Here is a 14,931-nt window from a genome sequence, read left to right on the forward strand (position 1 = left end):
GAGATTGGTTTGAGAAGCATAATAATATGGAATAATATATATGGAGACAGACGGGGATGAAAGAGGGAGGGGGGGAGCTCAGAGCGATTTGGTCGGGCTTTTCTGACCGGATTGGATCGCTCCGTGGAATGGAACATGAAAGGGACATTGTGATTTGTTGACTGCACTTCTCCAATGAGCACGTTGTGAATAATTCTACGCTTAACCAAGATACACCTGCCGTACCGGCACTGTCCACTCAGTTTACAGTGAGCTACAGTCATGAAGTTAGTAATTATCACCATAGAATGGAGGCTAATGGTACAGCTGTTAAAAATCTGCCAAAACACACATCTCACGGCGCCAAAATACATGTTCTGCTTCGGGTACTCACCACACGATGAAATATTAATCCAAAATGCACATAATCTGTATTTTTGGAAGGAAAAGAGGTCGGCGGCCATGTTTGGAAAGTAGTGCTGGCTACCTCTTTTCCTTCCAAAAAGACCAATTATGTGCATTTTGGTTTAACATTTCATCATGTGGTGAGTACCCGAAGGACAACATGTATTTTGGCGCCATGAGATGTGTGTTTTGACAGATTTTTAACAGCTGTACCATTAGCCTCCATTCTATGGCGATAATTACTAACTTCACGACTGTAGCTCACTGTAGACTGAGCGGACAGTGCCAGTAAGGCATGGTGTATCTTGGTTATGTGGGGAGGATGTGGCAAATGAGCTAAACTTCCAAAAAAGTGGTGTATCCCTTCTGAGAAACTTTTATCACATCGCAAAGAGGGAAATTAATTGAGAAAACTTGTTGGACAATGGACATAGGCTATTTACCTTCATAAGCTGGAGGGTAATTTGCACCACAGACGATCTGTCAATAAGCTCTCTCTGTCCTCGCACGAGTGAGTACACTCTATTACGCATGGAGAGAATTACAGCATATTGCATGCCTCGCGCAAACAACCATTGCGAGACGGGAATCTGATTGTTTTTGATTGACGTAATGCCCAGCCTTGCCTGGCCATGCCTGTGAATAATTCTGGTAGTTAAGACCGCCCAAATCCCGTATTTTGGGGCGCAGATGATTTTGGCACGGCTCTAATTTGCGCTTGCGACTTTAACTTCCTTTAACTTAGCTTTAACTTCCTTTAACTTAGAAATCAGGGAGGTCACGTCTATCAGACAATTATATCGCTTTTAAACAGTTACATTTCTTTATAAATGATTACAAGTATGCTCCCGTGAGGTGGGGATGCTTTTTTTTGCTGATTGGCGGGGGAGCAAAACTCGGCAGAACACCTGGCGGACGGCGCAAGGTGGAATGCTATCTTCTCTGCCTTAAGGCACGCACAAACAGGTGCACAGCGCTATTAGGGGATAGCGCCTGTCAGAAGATAGAGCCCAAGGTGTGGACCAGTGATGTTGTGTGCATGAATGGCATCACTGGTCCCCAACTTAACTCAAATCAATTCTCAATAACTGTCAAACAAAAAACTACAAGACAGATATACTGCAGATTTTGTAGTGATACAGAGCTGTTTGAAAATCGGCAGTGTTACTTTAACTCTGTGTTACAGTATGTAGTAAGGCCAATGCTTAACTGTGTTATAGGCACCATGGTTTCTGTGGTGAGGCCAGTGTTCTCGCTGCTGTTGCTGCTGTGTTGGGATTTGACTGGAGTGGAGGGAAAATCCGCGAAGAAAGGAATGAAGGGCAAGAAAGTCATCTGTCCAAAGTAAGTCAAGTAGTTTATATTTTCCAAATCTATTATATATATGTATATATATATATATATATATGTATATATATATATATATATATATATATATATATATATATATATATATATATATATATATATAATGAAAAGAAGAAGAAGAAGAAGAAGAAGAAGAAGAATGAAAGAAGGGTACTTTCACCTCAGTATGGTCACCCCGACTCCGAGGGACTTGACAAATCAACAAAACAGCTCCATCAAAATCAGTCACATTGACCCCTCAAACCATTTTGCAATACACTGTTGGAAAGAGCAGAATGTAAGCTTTCTGCTGATATCAAAAGTATCTTTGCACTCCAAAGATTGAATGAGATACACCCCATATGTCTTGTCTATTTCCAAACTGTCTTTGAGAAAAAGAGCATCAGAGTATGACAAAGTAAACCTTTATTAGCTTCAAAACTATATTTCGCATTTCACAATAATCTTTACACAGAATGAAAGCCATGGTTTTATTTTTATTAAAATCTGATGAAACCCCAAAATAGCACAACTCTTTTCTCATAAAATCACGTTTCTACACAAACAGTACGACATCAGGCTAATTTCTATGGAGCAGGTCACAAATATTATAGTCAACATAGATAAGATGCCTTGGATTTGGCTCCTCCAGAATGCTGCTGCCAGGTTCTAACCAGAATAAAGAATATGGACCACATCACTTCAGTGCTCAGATCAGCCTACCTGTGTGCCAAACAATTGGGTTTAAAATTATGTTATCTTTTTAAGCTTCTTGCACTGTCTCTTTAAATGTTCACCTATGTCTTTAGTTTACTTTTATTTGTGGGATGCACTTTAAATGTCGTAGATGCTGTTATGTATGACATGTGCTATATAAATAACCTTGCCTATAACTTGCCTTGCCTAACAGCCAGCTAACCCCAGAAGATATGGCTCATGTTCCTGCTAACTCCACCTCCAACATCTTGAGCCGTCTGATGGCCAGTTATGACTCAAGAATAAGGCCTAACTTCAAAGGTAAGAATACAAAAAAATAAAATAAAAGGATGATATAATTTACGACAAAAAGGGTGGTGCCCACAGCAAACCTGCATGGTGCTGGATAAAAGTGTAATGAAAAGTGGTTCAAAAAATATCAATTTACCTTTTTGAAGCTCACACAAAAGAAGAGTTCCAAACCAGTGTGTGGACCACATTTTATAATTTATGATAAAAACAGCTTTTGGGTGAGGTCACCTCACAGGATTTCCGCATAAGCACACATTAACTCATTGAGTGCCAATGACGTCGAACAACGTCAATTCAAATAGTAACGTAGAGTGCCAATGACGTCTAAAGACGGCAAATGCGTTTTTTGACGGTGGGACGTGGATCAAAGCCTCATGCATCTCCTGTAAAAATATTGGAGCTATTGAAGGTGTATAACCTATTTTACGGACCCATTAGGTGGCGACAGTGCTCTCCAGATTAGAGAAAGGTGAGGAAAAACAGCAGAAGAAGCCCCGTGATGAAACGGAAACCGATGCTGGAGCCAGAGCCGTATAGATTGCTCTGGCTGGAGCTAATGTTAGCTGCGAACAGCAGTCAATCCGCTCCCACAACTGAGCCCCTCTGTCTCTGCTGCATAGTTTCTCCACACGATTAGCCGCCAAAAAGCAGCACCCGACGCCGAAGGGCCAAACCATTCTCAGCAGTCCGGTTTGGCTTTTCGGTGTCGCGCTGGGAGCCGGCGCACAAAAACGGAGCGCTCCGAAAATAGACGCTGGGTGCGTGTTAGGCTGTGTGTTAGTGTGGGGATGAGTTTCTCCCAGCTCCGCCGGCATGCAGGCTGTGTGTTGGTGTGGGGGTGAGTTTCTCCCAGCTCTGGCATGCAAGCTGTGTGTTGGTGTGGGGATGAGTTTATCCCAGCTCAGCATGCAGAGATTGGTCGCCTGACGCAGGCAGCCAGAGACCCGAGCAGAGCCACCAGCGACACTCCCACGGAGGAGGAGTTTACAGTTGAGGGGGGTGGGGCACACAGGGCACCACACAACTACACCACGTCACTACATCAGAAAATATTAGCTTCAGATTCAGTGATGTGCTTGAAATGCTTCATTTCACAAAAGGCTCATTATCTCAGCGTCTAATTTGAAACGTCTGTTTTTGGTGAAAACAACCTATCTTCTCCGGCTGATAACTAAAGAACGGAAAATGATATCAATAAACTTTTTTTTGCTGATGATACAATAGAGTCTCCTCGTTCTTTGTGCGTGTTCGGTGTTTACATAGTAATATCACACAATATTCTGTGGGCCTCGAGAAATCACTGAAAACGCTCTGAAAGGGCTGGCACTGGGAGCATCCGTTTTCCAAAAGTGGCTGGCACTCAATGAGCTAATAACTTGCTTGTCACCATTAAAACTGACAAGAGCATTGCCGGTGTCCTGGGTTGACTGCAGGCTTGGAATTTCCTCATTTTAGGGGCAAGGCCATTTTGCCTTCACTGTTAAAGCATTTTATTCATTTATTTTTGTTATTACTATTCATTTATTTTTTGTATACAGTAGTTTTGAATACATATTTTTACTATTGCTTACAACCATCTCCTGCTAAATTATTTTGTGACGTTCCTTTTTCGTACATTGTGGGGGGTCGTACATTGGCCCCCTGAGGAGGCTACCAGCCAAAGAATCCCACAAGAAAAAAGGCCACTGAGTGAAATAAGAGGATTTGCAGCCGAGCAATAAATAACTGACTTTGCGATACGCTAAACTTAAACTTTTACAGTCTGTGTGTCTAAACTATTATTACCACGTGCGTAGCACGCTGGTCTTGTCACCGTTTATTCAGCTCAGTCAGTCATATGGAACGGAAAGGATGGTTTTTACTCTCGGGACGCTGGATGAGTTTCACTCTCGTTTCCCGAGGGGTGGTGTGTTTCAATACGCCTGACCCTGCCCGCTTGGGACGCAGCGTCAATTACAACGAGCGCACCTACATACACACTCACACACACACACACACACACACACACACACACACACACATACAGACTGCAGCAGGGCCCACTAAACACCAAGGGCTGAAAGAAAACCATTATTAATCAGACAGAAATCAGCAGGACCCACTAAACACCAAGGGCTGAAAGAAAACCACTATTAATCAGACAGAAATGAGCCAGACATTACAAACAAACTTCAACTTCTGAGTTGAATGTTGATACAAAGGACTCAGGATGCTCTGGCTGTTTGGAATCCGTTTCTTGATGAATTAGCGGACGTTATTATGGTATGTTTGGTTGTGTTTTGCCTTGTATTGGCTGTGGGCACTGGTGTCCTGCTTGTGGAAGAGGGACAGCAATCTTTGCAAATATCGAGTTCTGAAATGCGTGTTTCAACCGACTCAGTATTCCTTTGTATCGACATTAAAGACATTCAATTATTTTTATAAGTTTTGGTTTGGTATTTTGCGACTATTTTAACATAGACAATGACCACCCACTTCAAGCACCAGCCAGCCAGCCCACCAGCCTCTGCAAGCAGATCCGTGCAAAAAGCTGTAACACTGAAACGTGACTATGGAGCTACAAATTGATTATTTTTGGACACCCGACCCAGTGAAAACCACATGGGATAGTTTAATGTCCCGATTATGAAGCAACCCAATCGCCAGAATAAAATGTAAAAAACCTGAATATTATGTAGCTACAATATCAACTCAATCAATTTGAATAGGCTATGCTATCCTGACCTATATAGGCTAGCCTATAATGTTATAATCATGTTTTCCAGTTACTCCTGAGCAAACCAGTCAACTAATAAAATAGTATAATTTAAATATGAGTAAGTTATCAAAAAAATTAATTAAAGGACCCATATTTTACTAATATAATGTATTATTATTTTATTGTTGGCCTCTAGAGTAGCCACTAGAGTAGCTTATTGCATCATTCATAGTTAAATAAACTCATTGTTTATCTTGTACTGGCTCTCACGGCCTATCTACATGTATCTATCTATCTAGATACATGTCTATCTAGATACATATCTATCTAGATACATGATAGATAGATCTATCTATCTATCTATCTATCTAGATAGATAGATAGATAGATAGATAGATAGATAGATATATAGATAGATAGATAGATAGATAGATAGATAGATAGATAGATAGATAGATAGTCATGCATAACAGAAACAGACAGGCAATGTCTGCTTTGGCTACTAAATTTGGTAGTTGTAAAACAATTATATCAACGAGCAACGGTGAGAGAGAGAGAGAGAGAGGCGCCGGGAGAGGGCGACCAGCTGCAGAGCTCCCTAAACTTCATAGACATATAGGCTTTTTTTTTTGAGTAATCTCGTTTTTTTTATAATTGCGTTGCTTCTATTCGCTTTGTATTGTATATAACAGTGTCTTTTTATATAGTGTATAGTAGCATCTTTGCACTTTTTGCAAGATAGAGCACAGTAGCGTGGACTAACTGCTGGACTATTGTTCTCGCTGCGCACCCCCCCCCCCCCCCCCCCCCCCCCAACATGGAGGACAACAACAACATCAGCGACACCAACACCACCACGCACAAATACAACAGGGACGCGCTAATAAACATCTGGGGCCAGTTGCACCAAGTGGTCTTAACTATGCCTGGTCGTAACTCCTATGTCGGTCTTAGTTAAGACCAGTGACTTCGTTTGTAATCATAAATATTGTGTTTTTCATCCAATTGCCTCAAGACCTTATGTTATCCTCCACACTAGGCCTCTGAACATGATGGGCTCTATCGTTGCATCGGCCTATAAACTGCACTTAGTGCCAGGCGCAGCCCAGATTAGTGGGTGTGGACCAGCGCACTCGATATCTTGGTGTCGGCGCTACACGCGGCCTTAAGCATTATAACCACGCCTTTTAAGCGTAAAATTATGCACTATCTGCTCATTGGGGAAGTGCACAAAACGAATCACATGCTTCACTTTTCAGCTCCAATTCCACGGAGCGATCCAGTCCGGCTTCAGAAAAGCCGAGGGCTCTGATCTCCCCCCCTCCCTTTTATCCCCTCTGTCTGTCTCCATATATAGGCTATTATTCCATATTATTCTCAAACCAATCTAACTCCAGTTTAAATACTGCAAGCATGTAAATACACTACACTATAGCAAGATCAAAGTGAAAAGAATGTTCTAAACGCATCAGCTAGAAAAATATAGCCTATTCCTATGATGAGATTATATTGGTGAAAGTTTGTCCAGAATGATATCGTTTTGCTACCTTTTCTTCTCCCCTGCTGCACAGGTAGGATGATACACATAAATATAGCCTACATTATGTAAAGTCATTGCATAAATGTGTTTTTATTGTAAAACTAAAATGTGAAGTAGGGCCAATTTATTGGAGCGGACATCACAGCAGGACATGACAGTAGAACCGCGTTACAATGTCACTCATCTAAATTACGTTAAATCTGCAAGGGATATATATAGCCCCAATATGACATATGTGTCAGCCGCTAGGATTTTCAATACAAACTCGCCAAGGGGAAATCGCGCAATTCGAGTGAATTAGTGAAAAAATGTGTTTTTCGTTTTTTTTTATAATTACACAAAGGAGAGTAAAATTGAGTTGTTTTATAACCAGTAAATAGGTATATTTAGCGATTTAAAAAATCAAGATTTGCAGTCTTGAGTGCCTAGCTGAGGTGGGGAGGGGAAAATCCTTTACGCATGCAAATCCGCCTCACCTCCCCCTCAGACTGGCCAAGACTATTCTTTTGTCCTCAGCTTTCAGCCAATCAGGTGACCTGAAGAACAGCTGCTAGCCATGTGGAGCCGGCTTCCTCTGCTTTTGTTTACTTACTGAGATGGGAGGACAGTCTGTGTGGATTAAAATTATTGAAACTTTATCTGCAAGACGAGTGCCACTTCATCTGACAAGACAACATGGAGGAACGACAGATTTTATTCACAAGACCGACAGAACGCAGACAACAAAAAGACACACTTGTAGACAACACTATAACAGCATTTACTGATGCAGGAAGTGGAACACCTCTGGCTTTTCCTCACCTCTAGTCCTAGGTGAGTTTAATCATGATCCCTAACTAACGTTATCTCTTGTTTCTGTTTTAGGGTCTGTGCAACCATCTAACGCTAGTTATGGTTGAACAGTTTTAGTATCGCGTTCAGATTGTGTGTATCGTCGAACAGTAACGAAGAGTATTGAAGGAAAGAAGCGACCCTTTAGCACAGCAGCGTGGCCATTGTGGCGCGGAAAACGGGGACAATAGAGGCTTGTTGCGCCCCAAAATGGCGGGTCTCTTGTGCGCTTTTGCAATGGAACAATGGACTAGTTGACGCTTCTTATCAATGCTCACTCTACGCTACTAAAAGTAACATTAAGACGGTGTGTGTTGCTGCGTGCAAGAGGGCTCGTGTTTACCATGAATATGACATAAATTCACTTGAACGGTTACATCTGCTGGTCACTAAAGACAGTGGTTCTCAAAACTTTTTCCCTAAACTGAAACTGATCTAACTTCTTTCTCTCTCTTTCTAAAAAACAAAACAAAACTACTAACCTAAACTAAACTTGTACCACTGTTCCTTCAGAATTTCTAGTTGTCATAGACTGTGCTCCATAGTTGATTGCTTTATTGCTGACAAAAATGTGTTATTGTAAGATAAAAGCCTCTGCCAAATGACGTAATGTAATGTAATGTAATGTAGGCCTAATGAAACAATTTTGACCACGGATCCCCCTTTGATAATAGTTTTGCTTTTAGATGTTTTATTACAGAAAGTCTATGAAACCCATGACCAAAATAGTCCTACATTCTATCATTATGTTACTTGTGGATGGAATTATAGTGGAAATAAGTATCCCCCTTTTTGCTGGGGACCTGTGACAGATGACAGCTCAAGTGCATGGGAGTGTTCAATGTAAATGAGCAGCCATTGTTGACTCCCCCCATCAGCTGCCTGGCCCAGAGGTGATAAGTGGCCCATCTTTGAGGCTGATTTTCTCTAAATCTTGATTTGAGGTGTAACAACATTCAAATGAGGATATCTTCTTCAATTATTTTCAGATTTTGATGTGTGACACATTATTTGCAAGCTTACAGTCTGTAGTTTCACAATCTGCAAAAAACAGAAAAATGACCTCGGCTAGATTGTATTAAATTACCAGAATTGAGTTGTTTTATAACCAGTAAATAGGTATATTTAGCGATTTAAAAAATCAAGATTTGCAGTCTTGAGTGCCTAGCTGAGGTGGGGAGGGGAAAACATATACAAACACATATATGTTTCACATAGGGTTGTGTTTTCATTTCGATGTTTTATTTGGTCCAATATTGAAATGTTCTACAATTGCAGGTGTTAACATTAGACATTATTTAGATCTACCTTTCTATCTATTTCGGCTCATTTGGTTGCTATTTATTAGCGAAATGGATTAGCCCAATGCATGCTGGGAGATTTCACATTTTTGGCTTTGGAAGCCAGGCAGTGAACATTTATTTGGGCAGAATGATCTCGTTTTCTCTCGCCTTTTATTGTCCCCAACTGCACAGGTAGGATGATGGAACATCCTCTGAATGTCACAGGCTCAAAACTGTCATGTACACCTTCTTTTTTCTATCAGACTTGTCTGAAGGAGGGAGTGAGAGAGAGAGAGAGATCAGCAGAGCAGAGGCAAAGCAGAGAGCAGAGGCACAGAGCAGAGCAGCTGTACCTGGAATATCCGCGGCGCTATGAATAAGGCCTAGTTTTCAAAAGCGCAAAGCGCTAAATTAACGCCAGGAGGGAAGATATCATTAGGCCGGTATTTAAGGCCGAAACGCCCATTCTGGTCTATTCTGCCAGTGCGACACGCCTGTTTAGCCTACAGCGCATTTCGTCGCCTAAAACCATGTTGCTATCTTCCCGAGGCAGGCGCAAGGCGCGTTTTTTTGCGTTTAAGGCCAGTTTCTGCGCATAAGGCCTGTGGGAAAATAGAGCCCATACAATTGATGATCACCACTTTCATTGAATTTTGAGTGATTTTTTCAACAGTGTCACACCTATGATGTTTTCGGTCAGAATTGACCGCCATAGGAAATGAATGGGTATGAGTATATTATGTTCATCCTGCAGATGGAAAACATCTCCACACACACACACACACACACACACACACACACACACACACACACACACACACACACACACACACAGACACACTCTCTCACACACACACACACACACACACACACACTCTCACACACACACACACACACACACACACACACACACACACACACACACACACTCTCTCTCTCACACACAGACACACTCTCACACACACACACACACACACACACACTCTCTCTCTCATACACACACACACACACACACACACACACACGGGAACCTCTCACTTTCTCGTGCTGTATCATACAATGTATCAACTTCTCACAGGTGCAAGCTCTTTCCGCCTCAAGAAAGTAAAACCTCTCACTTTCTGGCGCTAAATGCCCCTCCCTTTCTGTCTCATGCATATATATTTGTGCCTTGCTCTTATTTGACTCATTGACACAATGAGTAGGCGACTGATGAGGCGACTTTCTGCCAGAGAGGTTCTGGACCTCATATTTGAACCAGATGAAGAGGAGATTGAACCAGAGATAGAGGAGGATGTCTCAGAAATGGAAGACAACAGCGATCCAGACTATGAGCCTGACCAACAACAGTCAACAGACCACGAAGAGGCACCTGAGGGAGAGGAGTCTGAGGGAGAGGAGCCTGAGGGAGAGGCCCCTGAGGGAGAGGAGTCCAAGAATGGCAACTTGTTCTGGCATTCATCCCCCCGGGAGAGAGGAGGCAGAATAAGAGGGGAAAACATAGTGAGGATGACACCAGGGTCAACTCGGTATGCAGTACCTCGTGTAGATGAAATCAAATCCAATTTTCAACTGTTTCTACCAGAGTCAATTGAAAAAATTATACTTGACATGACAAACTTGGAGGGTAGGCGTGTTTTGGAGACACGTGGAAAGAATTGGACCATGGCAGCCCTCCAAGCCTACATGGGTCTGTTGATTCTGGCAGGAGTTCATCGGTCAAACCATGAAGCATCTCCAGTAAACACAGCCTACATGGCAAGCATTTTTAGAATATACAGTAATGTACAGTAAACACCATCTTTGAACTTACTGCAAAATGATATCATGAAATTCACCCCTGGTGTCATTCTGTCTGCCACCCCTTGATTCTACTTGCTTTGACTGTTCAAATGAGATGTCAACCATCAAAATTAGATAAGGGGTTCCAGAGATATCACTGTGCAAAACACACCGGCCAATTTTGACCGAAAACAGTATGGGAAGGGGGGTATGACCGAACACAACAGAAGGGTTAAGACCAGTCGTAAGACCACTTGGTTCAACTGGCCCCAGGAATGCACGGAATCACCCCAACCAGGACTGGCTGGCTCCCGACCTCTCCGAATTTCCTGAACTTAAACAACATCAACGGAAAAGAGGAAGGAGAGGAGGACTAATCGCCCGCCTGAGGAGACGCGCAGACAAGCCACCTCTGCCTAGCGTTCTTCTGGCCAACGTGCAGTCACTAGAAGAAAAATGTGCGAGCTCAGAGCACGGGCACAATTCCAAACGGACATAGCGTGCTGTAATGTTCTGTGTTTAACTGAAACCTGGCTCACACCTGAAACAGCGGATCATGCCATCACAATACCCGGTTTCAGCATCCACAGGGGAGATAGAGACGCAGAACGATCCGGTAAGACGAAGGGCGGTGGCGTTTGTCTGATGGTAAACCAGAACTGGTGTGCACCATCCCAGCGTGATATGCCGCTGGGATGGTGCAATAGCATTGGTCCAGTGTCTTATCCAGCATGGTGGCAATGTGGATCTGAGGCTTAAATCTCGGTAGAGCACGAGCACAACTGTGTCTGGATTGGAATTCTCCACCTCCATGATGTGATCGGCCAGTTGCTGCGTCGCAGATGAAGCAGAGGCGCTCGGTGGGATATAAACGACAGTCAGGATGACGGAAGAAAACTCTCTAAAGAAAGCACGGAGAGAATATGGAAAGCAGCTGGAGTCCAAACTGGACTCTAACAACCCCAGACATCTGTGGAGAGGAATCCATGCTGCCACAGACTTCAAAGGGGTGAAACAGCAGAACCCAAACACATCACCCACCCTGCCGGACGAACTCAACGCATTCTACGCTAGGTTCAACACCTCTGCCAGAGCGCCCACCCCCCCCACCTCCCCACCACCCCTCCTCCTCTGCCCCCCCTCACCCCCCATCACCCCACAACCCCTCCTCCTCTCCTCCCCCCCACCACCCCTACTCCGCCCCCCCACCGCCCCACAACCCCTCCCCCTCACCCCCCACCACCCCACAACCCCACCCACCCCTTCACACCGCCCTCTCCCACCTGGAGGTGAAGGACACCTATGTGAGAATGCTGTTCGTGGACTACAGCTCAGCATTCAACACCATAGTACCCTCCAGGCTGGTAAGCAAGCTCAAGGATCTGGAACTAAACACAGCATGTGTGACTGGATCCTGGTCTTTCTGACAGACCGCCGCCAGGTGGTGAGAGTGGGCAACCTCACCTCCTCCCCACTGACCATCAGCATAGGAGCGTCTCCAGCCCCTTCTGGTACAACCTCTACACCCACGACTGCGTGGCGACTCAAACTTCGAACACCATCGTGAAGTTTGCAGACAACACAGCAGTCGTGGGGCTGATCTCCAGGAGCGACAAGACGGCCTACAGAGAGGAGGTGGTGGCCCTGGAACAATGGTGCCAGGACAACCACCTCTCTCTAAACGTCTCCAAGACCAAGGAGATCATTGTAGACTACAGGAGGGGGGGGGGGGGGGGGGGGGGGGGGGGGGGGGGGCGCACACCCCCCAATCACCATCAACGCCACAGTGGTGGACAGCTTCAAGTACCTGGGAGCCAACATCCACCAGGACCTGACATGGGCCAGCCACACTGCCACTGTTGTCAAAAAGGCCCAACAGCTACTACACGGACTCAGCTGCAGCAACTGTACAACCAGCAGTGCCTCAGGAGGTCCCTGAAGATCATCAAAGACACAAACCACCCCCACAACAGCCTGTTCTCCCTGTTACTCTCAGGGAGGAGATACAGGGTCCCAAAAGCACGCACAAATAGCTTGAGGGACAGTTTCTTCCCGCAGGCCACGAGACTCCTTAACATACACAAATAGTGTAGTAGCTGTACTGCACTGTACTGTACTGTACTGTGTCTACTGTTTAATTGTATGTTTAATTAGGTATATGCTATTTGCACCTGTGCAAACAGAATGTTAATTCTGTTTAATTCTGTTTAAAGTATGTCCATGCCATTTGCACCTATGTGGAGTGAATATGTGTCACCCGCTGGTAATTTCAATACAATCTAGCCGAGGTCATTTTTCTGTTTTTTTGCAGATTATGAAACTACAGACTGTAAGCTTGCAAATGCTGTGTCACACATCGAAATCTGAAAATTATTTAAGAAGATATACTCATTTGAATGTTGGTACACCTCAAACCACCTTTCGGAGAAACACAGCTTCAAAGATTGACCACTTTTCACCTCTGGGCCAGCCAGGTAATGGAGGGGAGTGAACAATGTGAACAATAGCTGCTCATTTACATTGACCACTCCCAGCTGTCATCACTGTCACAGGTCACAGTCAACAGCAAAAAGGGGGATACTTATTTCCACTATAATTCCATCCACAAGTAACATAATGATAGAATGTAGGGCTATTTTGGGTCATGGGTTTCATACACTTTCTGTAATAAAACATATAAAAGCAAAACTCTTATCAAATGGGGGTCCGTGGTCTAATTTTTGTCAGTTTAGGGGTCCCTGATGTGAAAAAGTTAACTACTGTCTGAAGTGACCTTGACCTTTTCTTTAAAGTTGCAAGTAAGCAGATTCCAGGCATATTGGGGTAAATGAATGCAAAACTCTAGTGTCATTGTACTTGGAACAATAGAATGAATATAATAATAATAATATACCCAGCAAAAATACTTTTACTTTAGAATTGATACTGAATATTCTTGCAATTATATTATTACTATAAAAATAAACAATCTGTCATTTATTTTATCATTGCATGTCTACCATTTAATAAGACTAGCCTACCCTAAAAAAAATGGGAGAAAAAAAGATTGATTTTTTTTCCGCTTTGATTTTTGTTTTTGCTGAAGGCGAAATGTTTTATGGTCAGTCACGATTCTCTGGAAGACTGGTTGGCTTGGTTCAAGCCTTAAAACTCGTTATATAAGGATTTTTCGAAATGTCTATGGAGAAAATGAATGAGGAATTCACTTCTAGCGTTCTAGGGCAATGTCAGACAGCCACCTAACGTTACATGCAAGCTAACGTAGCTAGCTGCTAGCTACGTTAGCTACGTTAGCTTCACGTTACCTTGCATGTAACGTTAGCGGTTGCTTTTGGAGACACAAACCTTGGACGTTTCATTTTGAGGGTGTATTCACACCTGTAGGTCGTTTGCTTTGTTTCCGATTCAGGTACTTAATTGATACAATTGTTGCATTTGTGCCTTGGTTCGTTTGTGTTCACCCAGCCACAAATGAAACGGTCCAAATAGTATTGTCAAACTTCCTGGATTGGCCAGCAGACACTCTGATAGGCTAATAGCCTCTCGGGATGGACAAAATAATTCCCAGAGATTTTCCTATATGATTATAAAAATGCATTTTGTTAGACCTACATTTTAGGCTATGTCGGGCGTCCGCCGTGCGAGGAGAGAGAGAGAGAGAGAGAGAAAGAAAGAAAGAAAGAGGGAGGGATCGGGAGAGAGAGAATGAGGGAGAAAGTTCTTTATTTATTTATTAATGTATGCTATGTAGCCTATGTAATGTATTTATTTAGCCTATTTAGGCTATCGGGAATTTGGAGATAGAAGATCAAAGACCCTCGCAAATTCTGCTATTAAGCTACTATCACGGAGACGAGGATTAGCCGAGACATAGGCTATATGAACACCTGTCCTGTCAGGAATAAAATATTAATAAATAATTTAATAATAACGGACATTTCGAGGAAGACATGCAATCAGTCTGATTGTCTGATTGAACCAGACAATCTTATCACAAAGAAGGCTGGCTCTGATTACCACGATTTGTTTTCATTTATTGAATGGAGACCAGAGAGAGC

General features: G+C 43.3%; 1 protein-coding gene across 1 annotated transcript in view; it reads left to right on the plus strand.

Annotated features, from left to right (window-relative positions):
- Positions 1-1,609: 1,609 nt before the first annotated feature.
- LOC310774948 (glycine receptor subunit beta-like) overlaps positions 1,610-14,931 on the plus strand; it is a gene marked incomplete at both ends in the record, with an annotated part of 179,746 nt that continues 166,424 nt past the window's right edge. The window contains 2 exons of the mRNA XM_083635038.1: positions 1,610-1,728; positions 2,642-2,748. Of these exons, the coding sequence (XP_083491164.1) occupies positions 1,610-1,728; positions 2,642-2,748 (226 nt within the window). The remainder of the gene's footprint in view (positions 1,729-2,641; positions 2,749-14,931) is intronic.

Source organism: Poromitra crassiceps (assembly GCF_964638095.1).
Source record: "Poromitra crassiceps genome assembly, chromosome: 4".
Lineage (NCBI taxonomy): Eukaryota > Metazoa > Chordata > Actinopteri > Beryciformes > Melamphaidae > Poromitra > Poromitra crassiceps.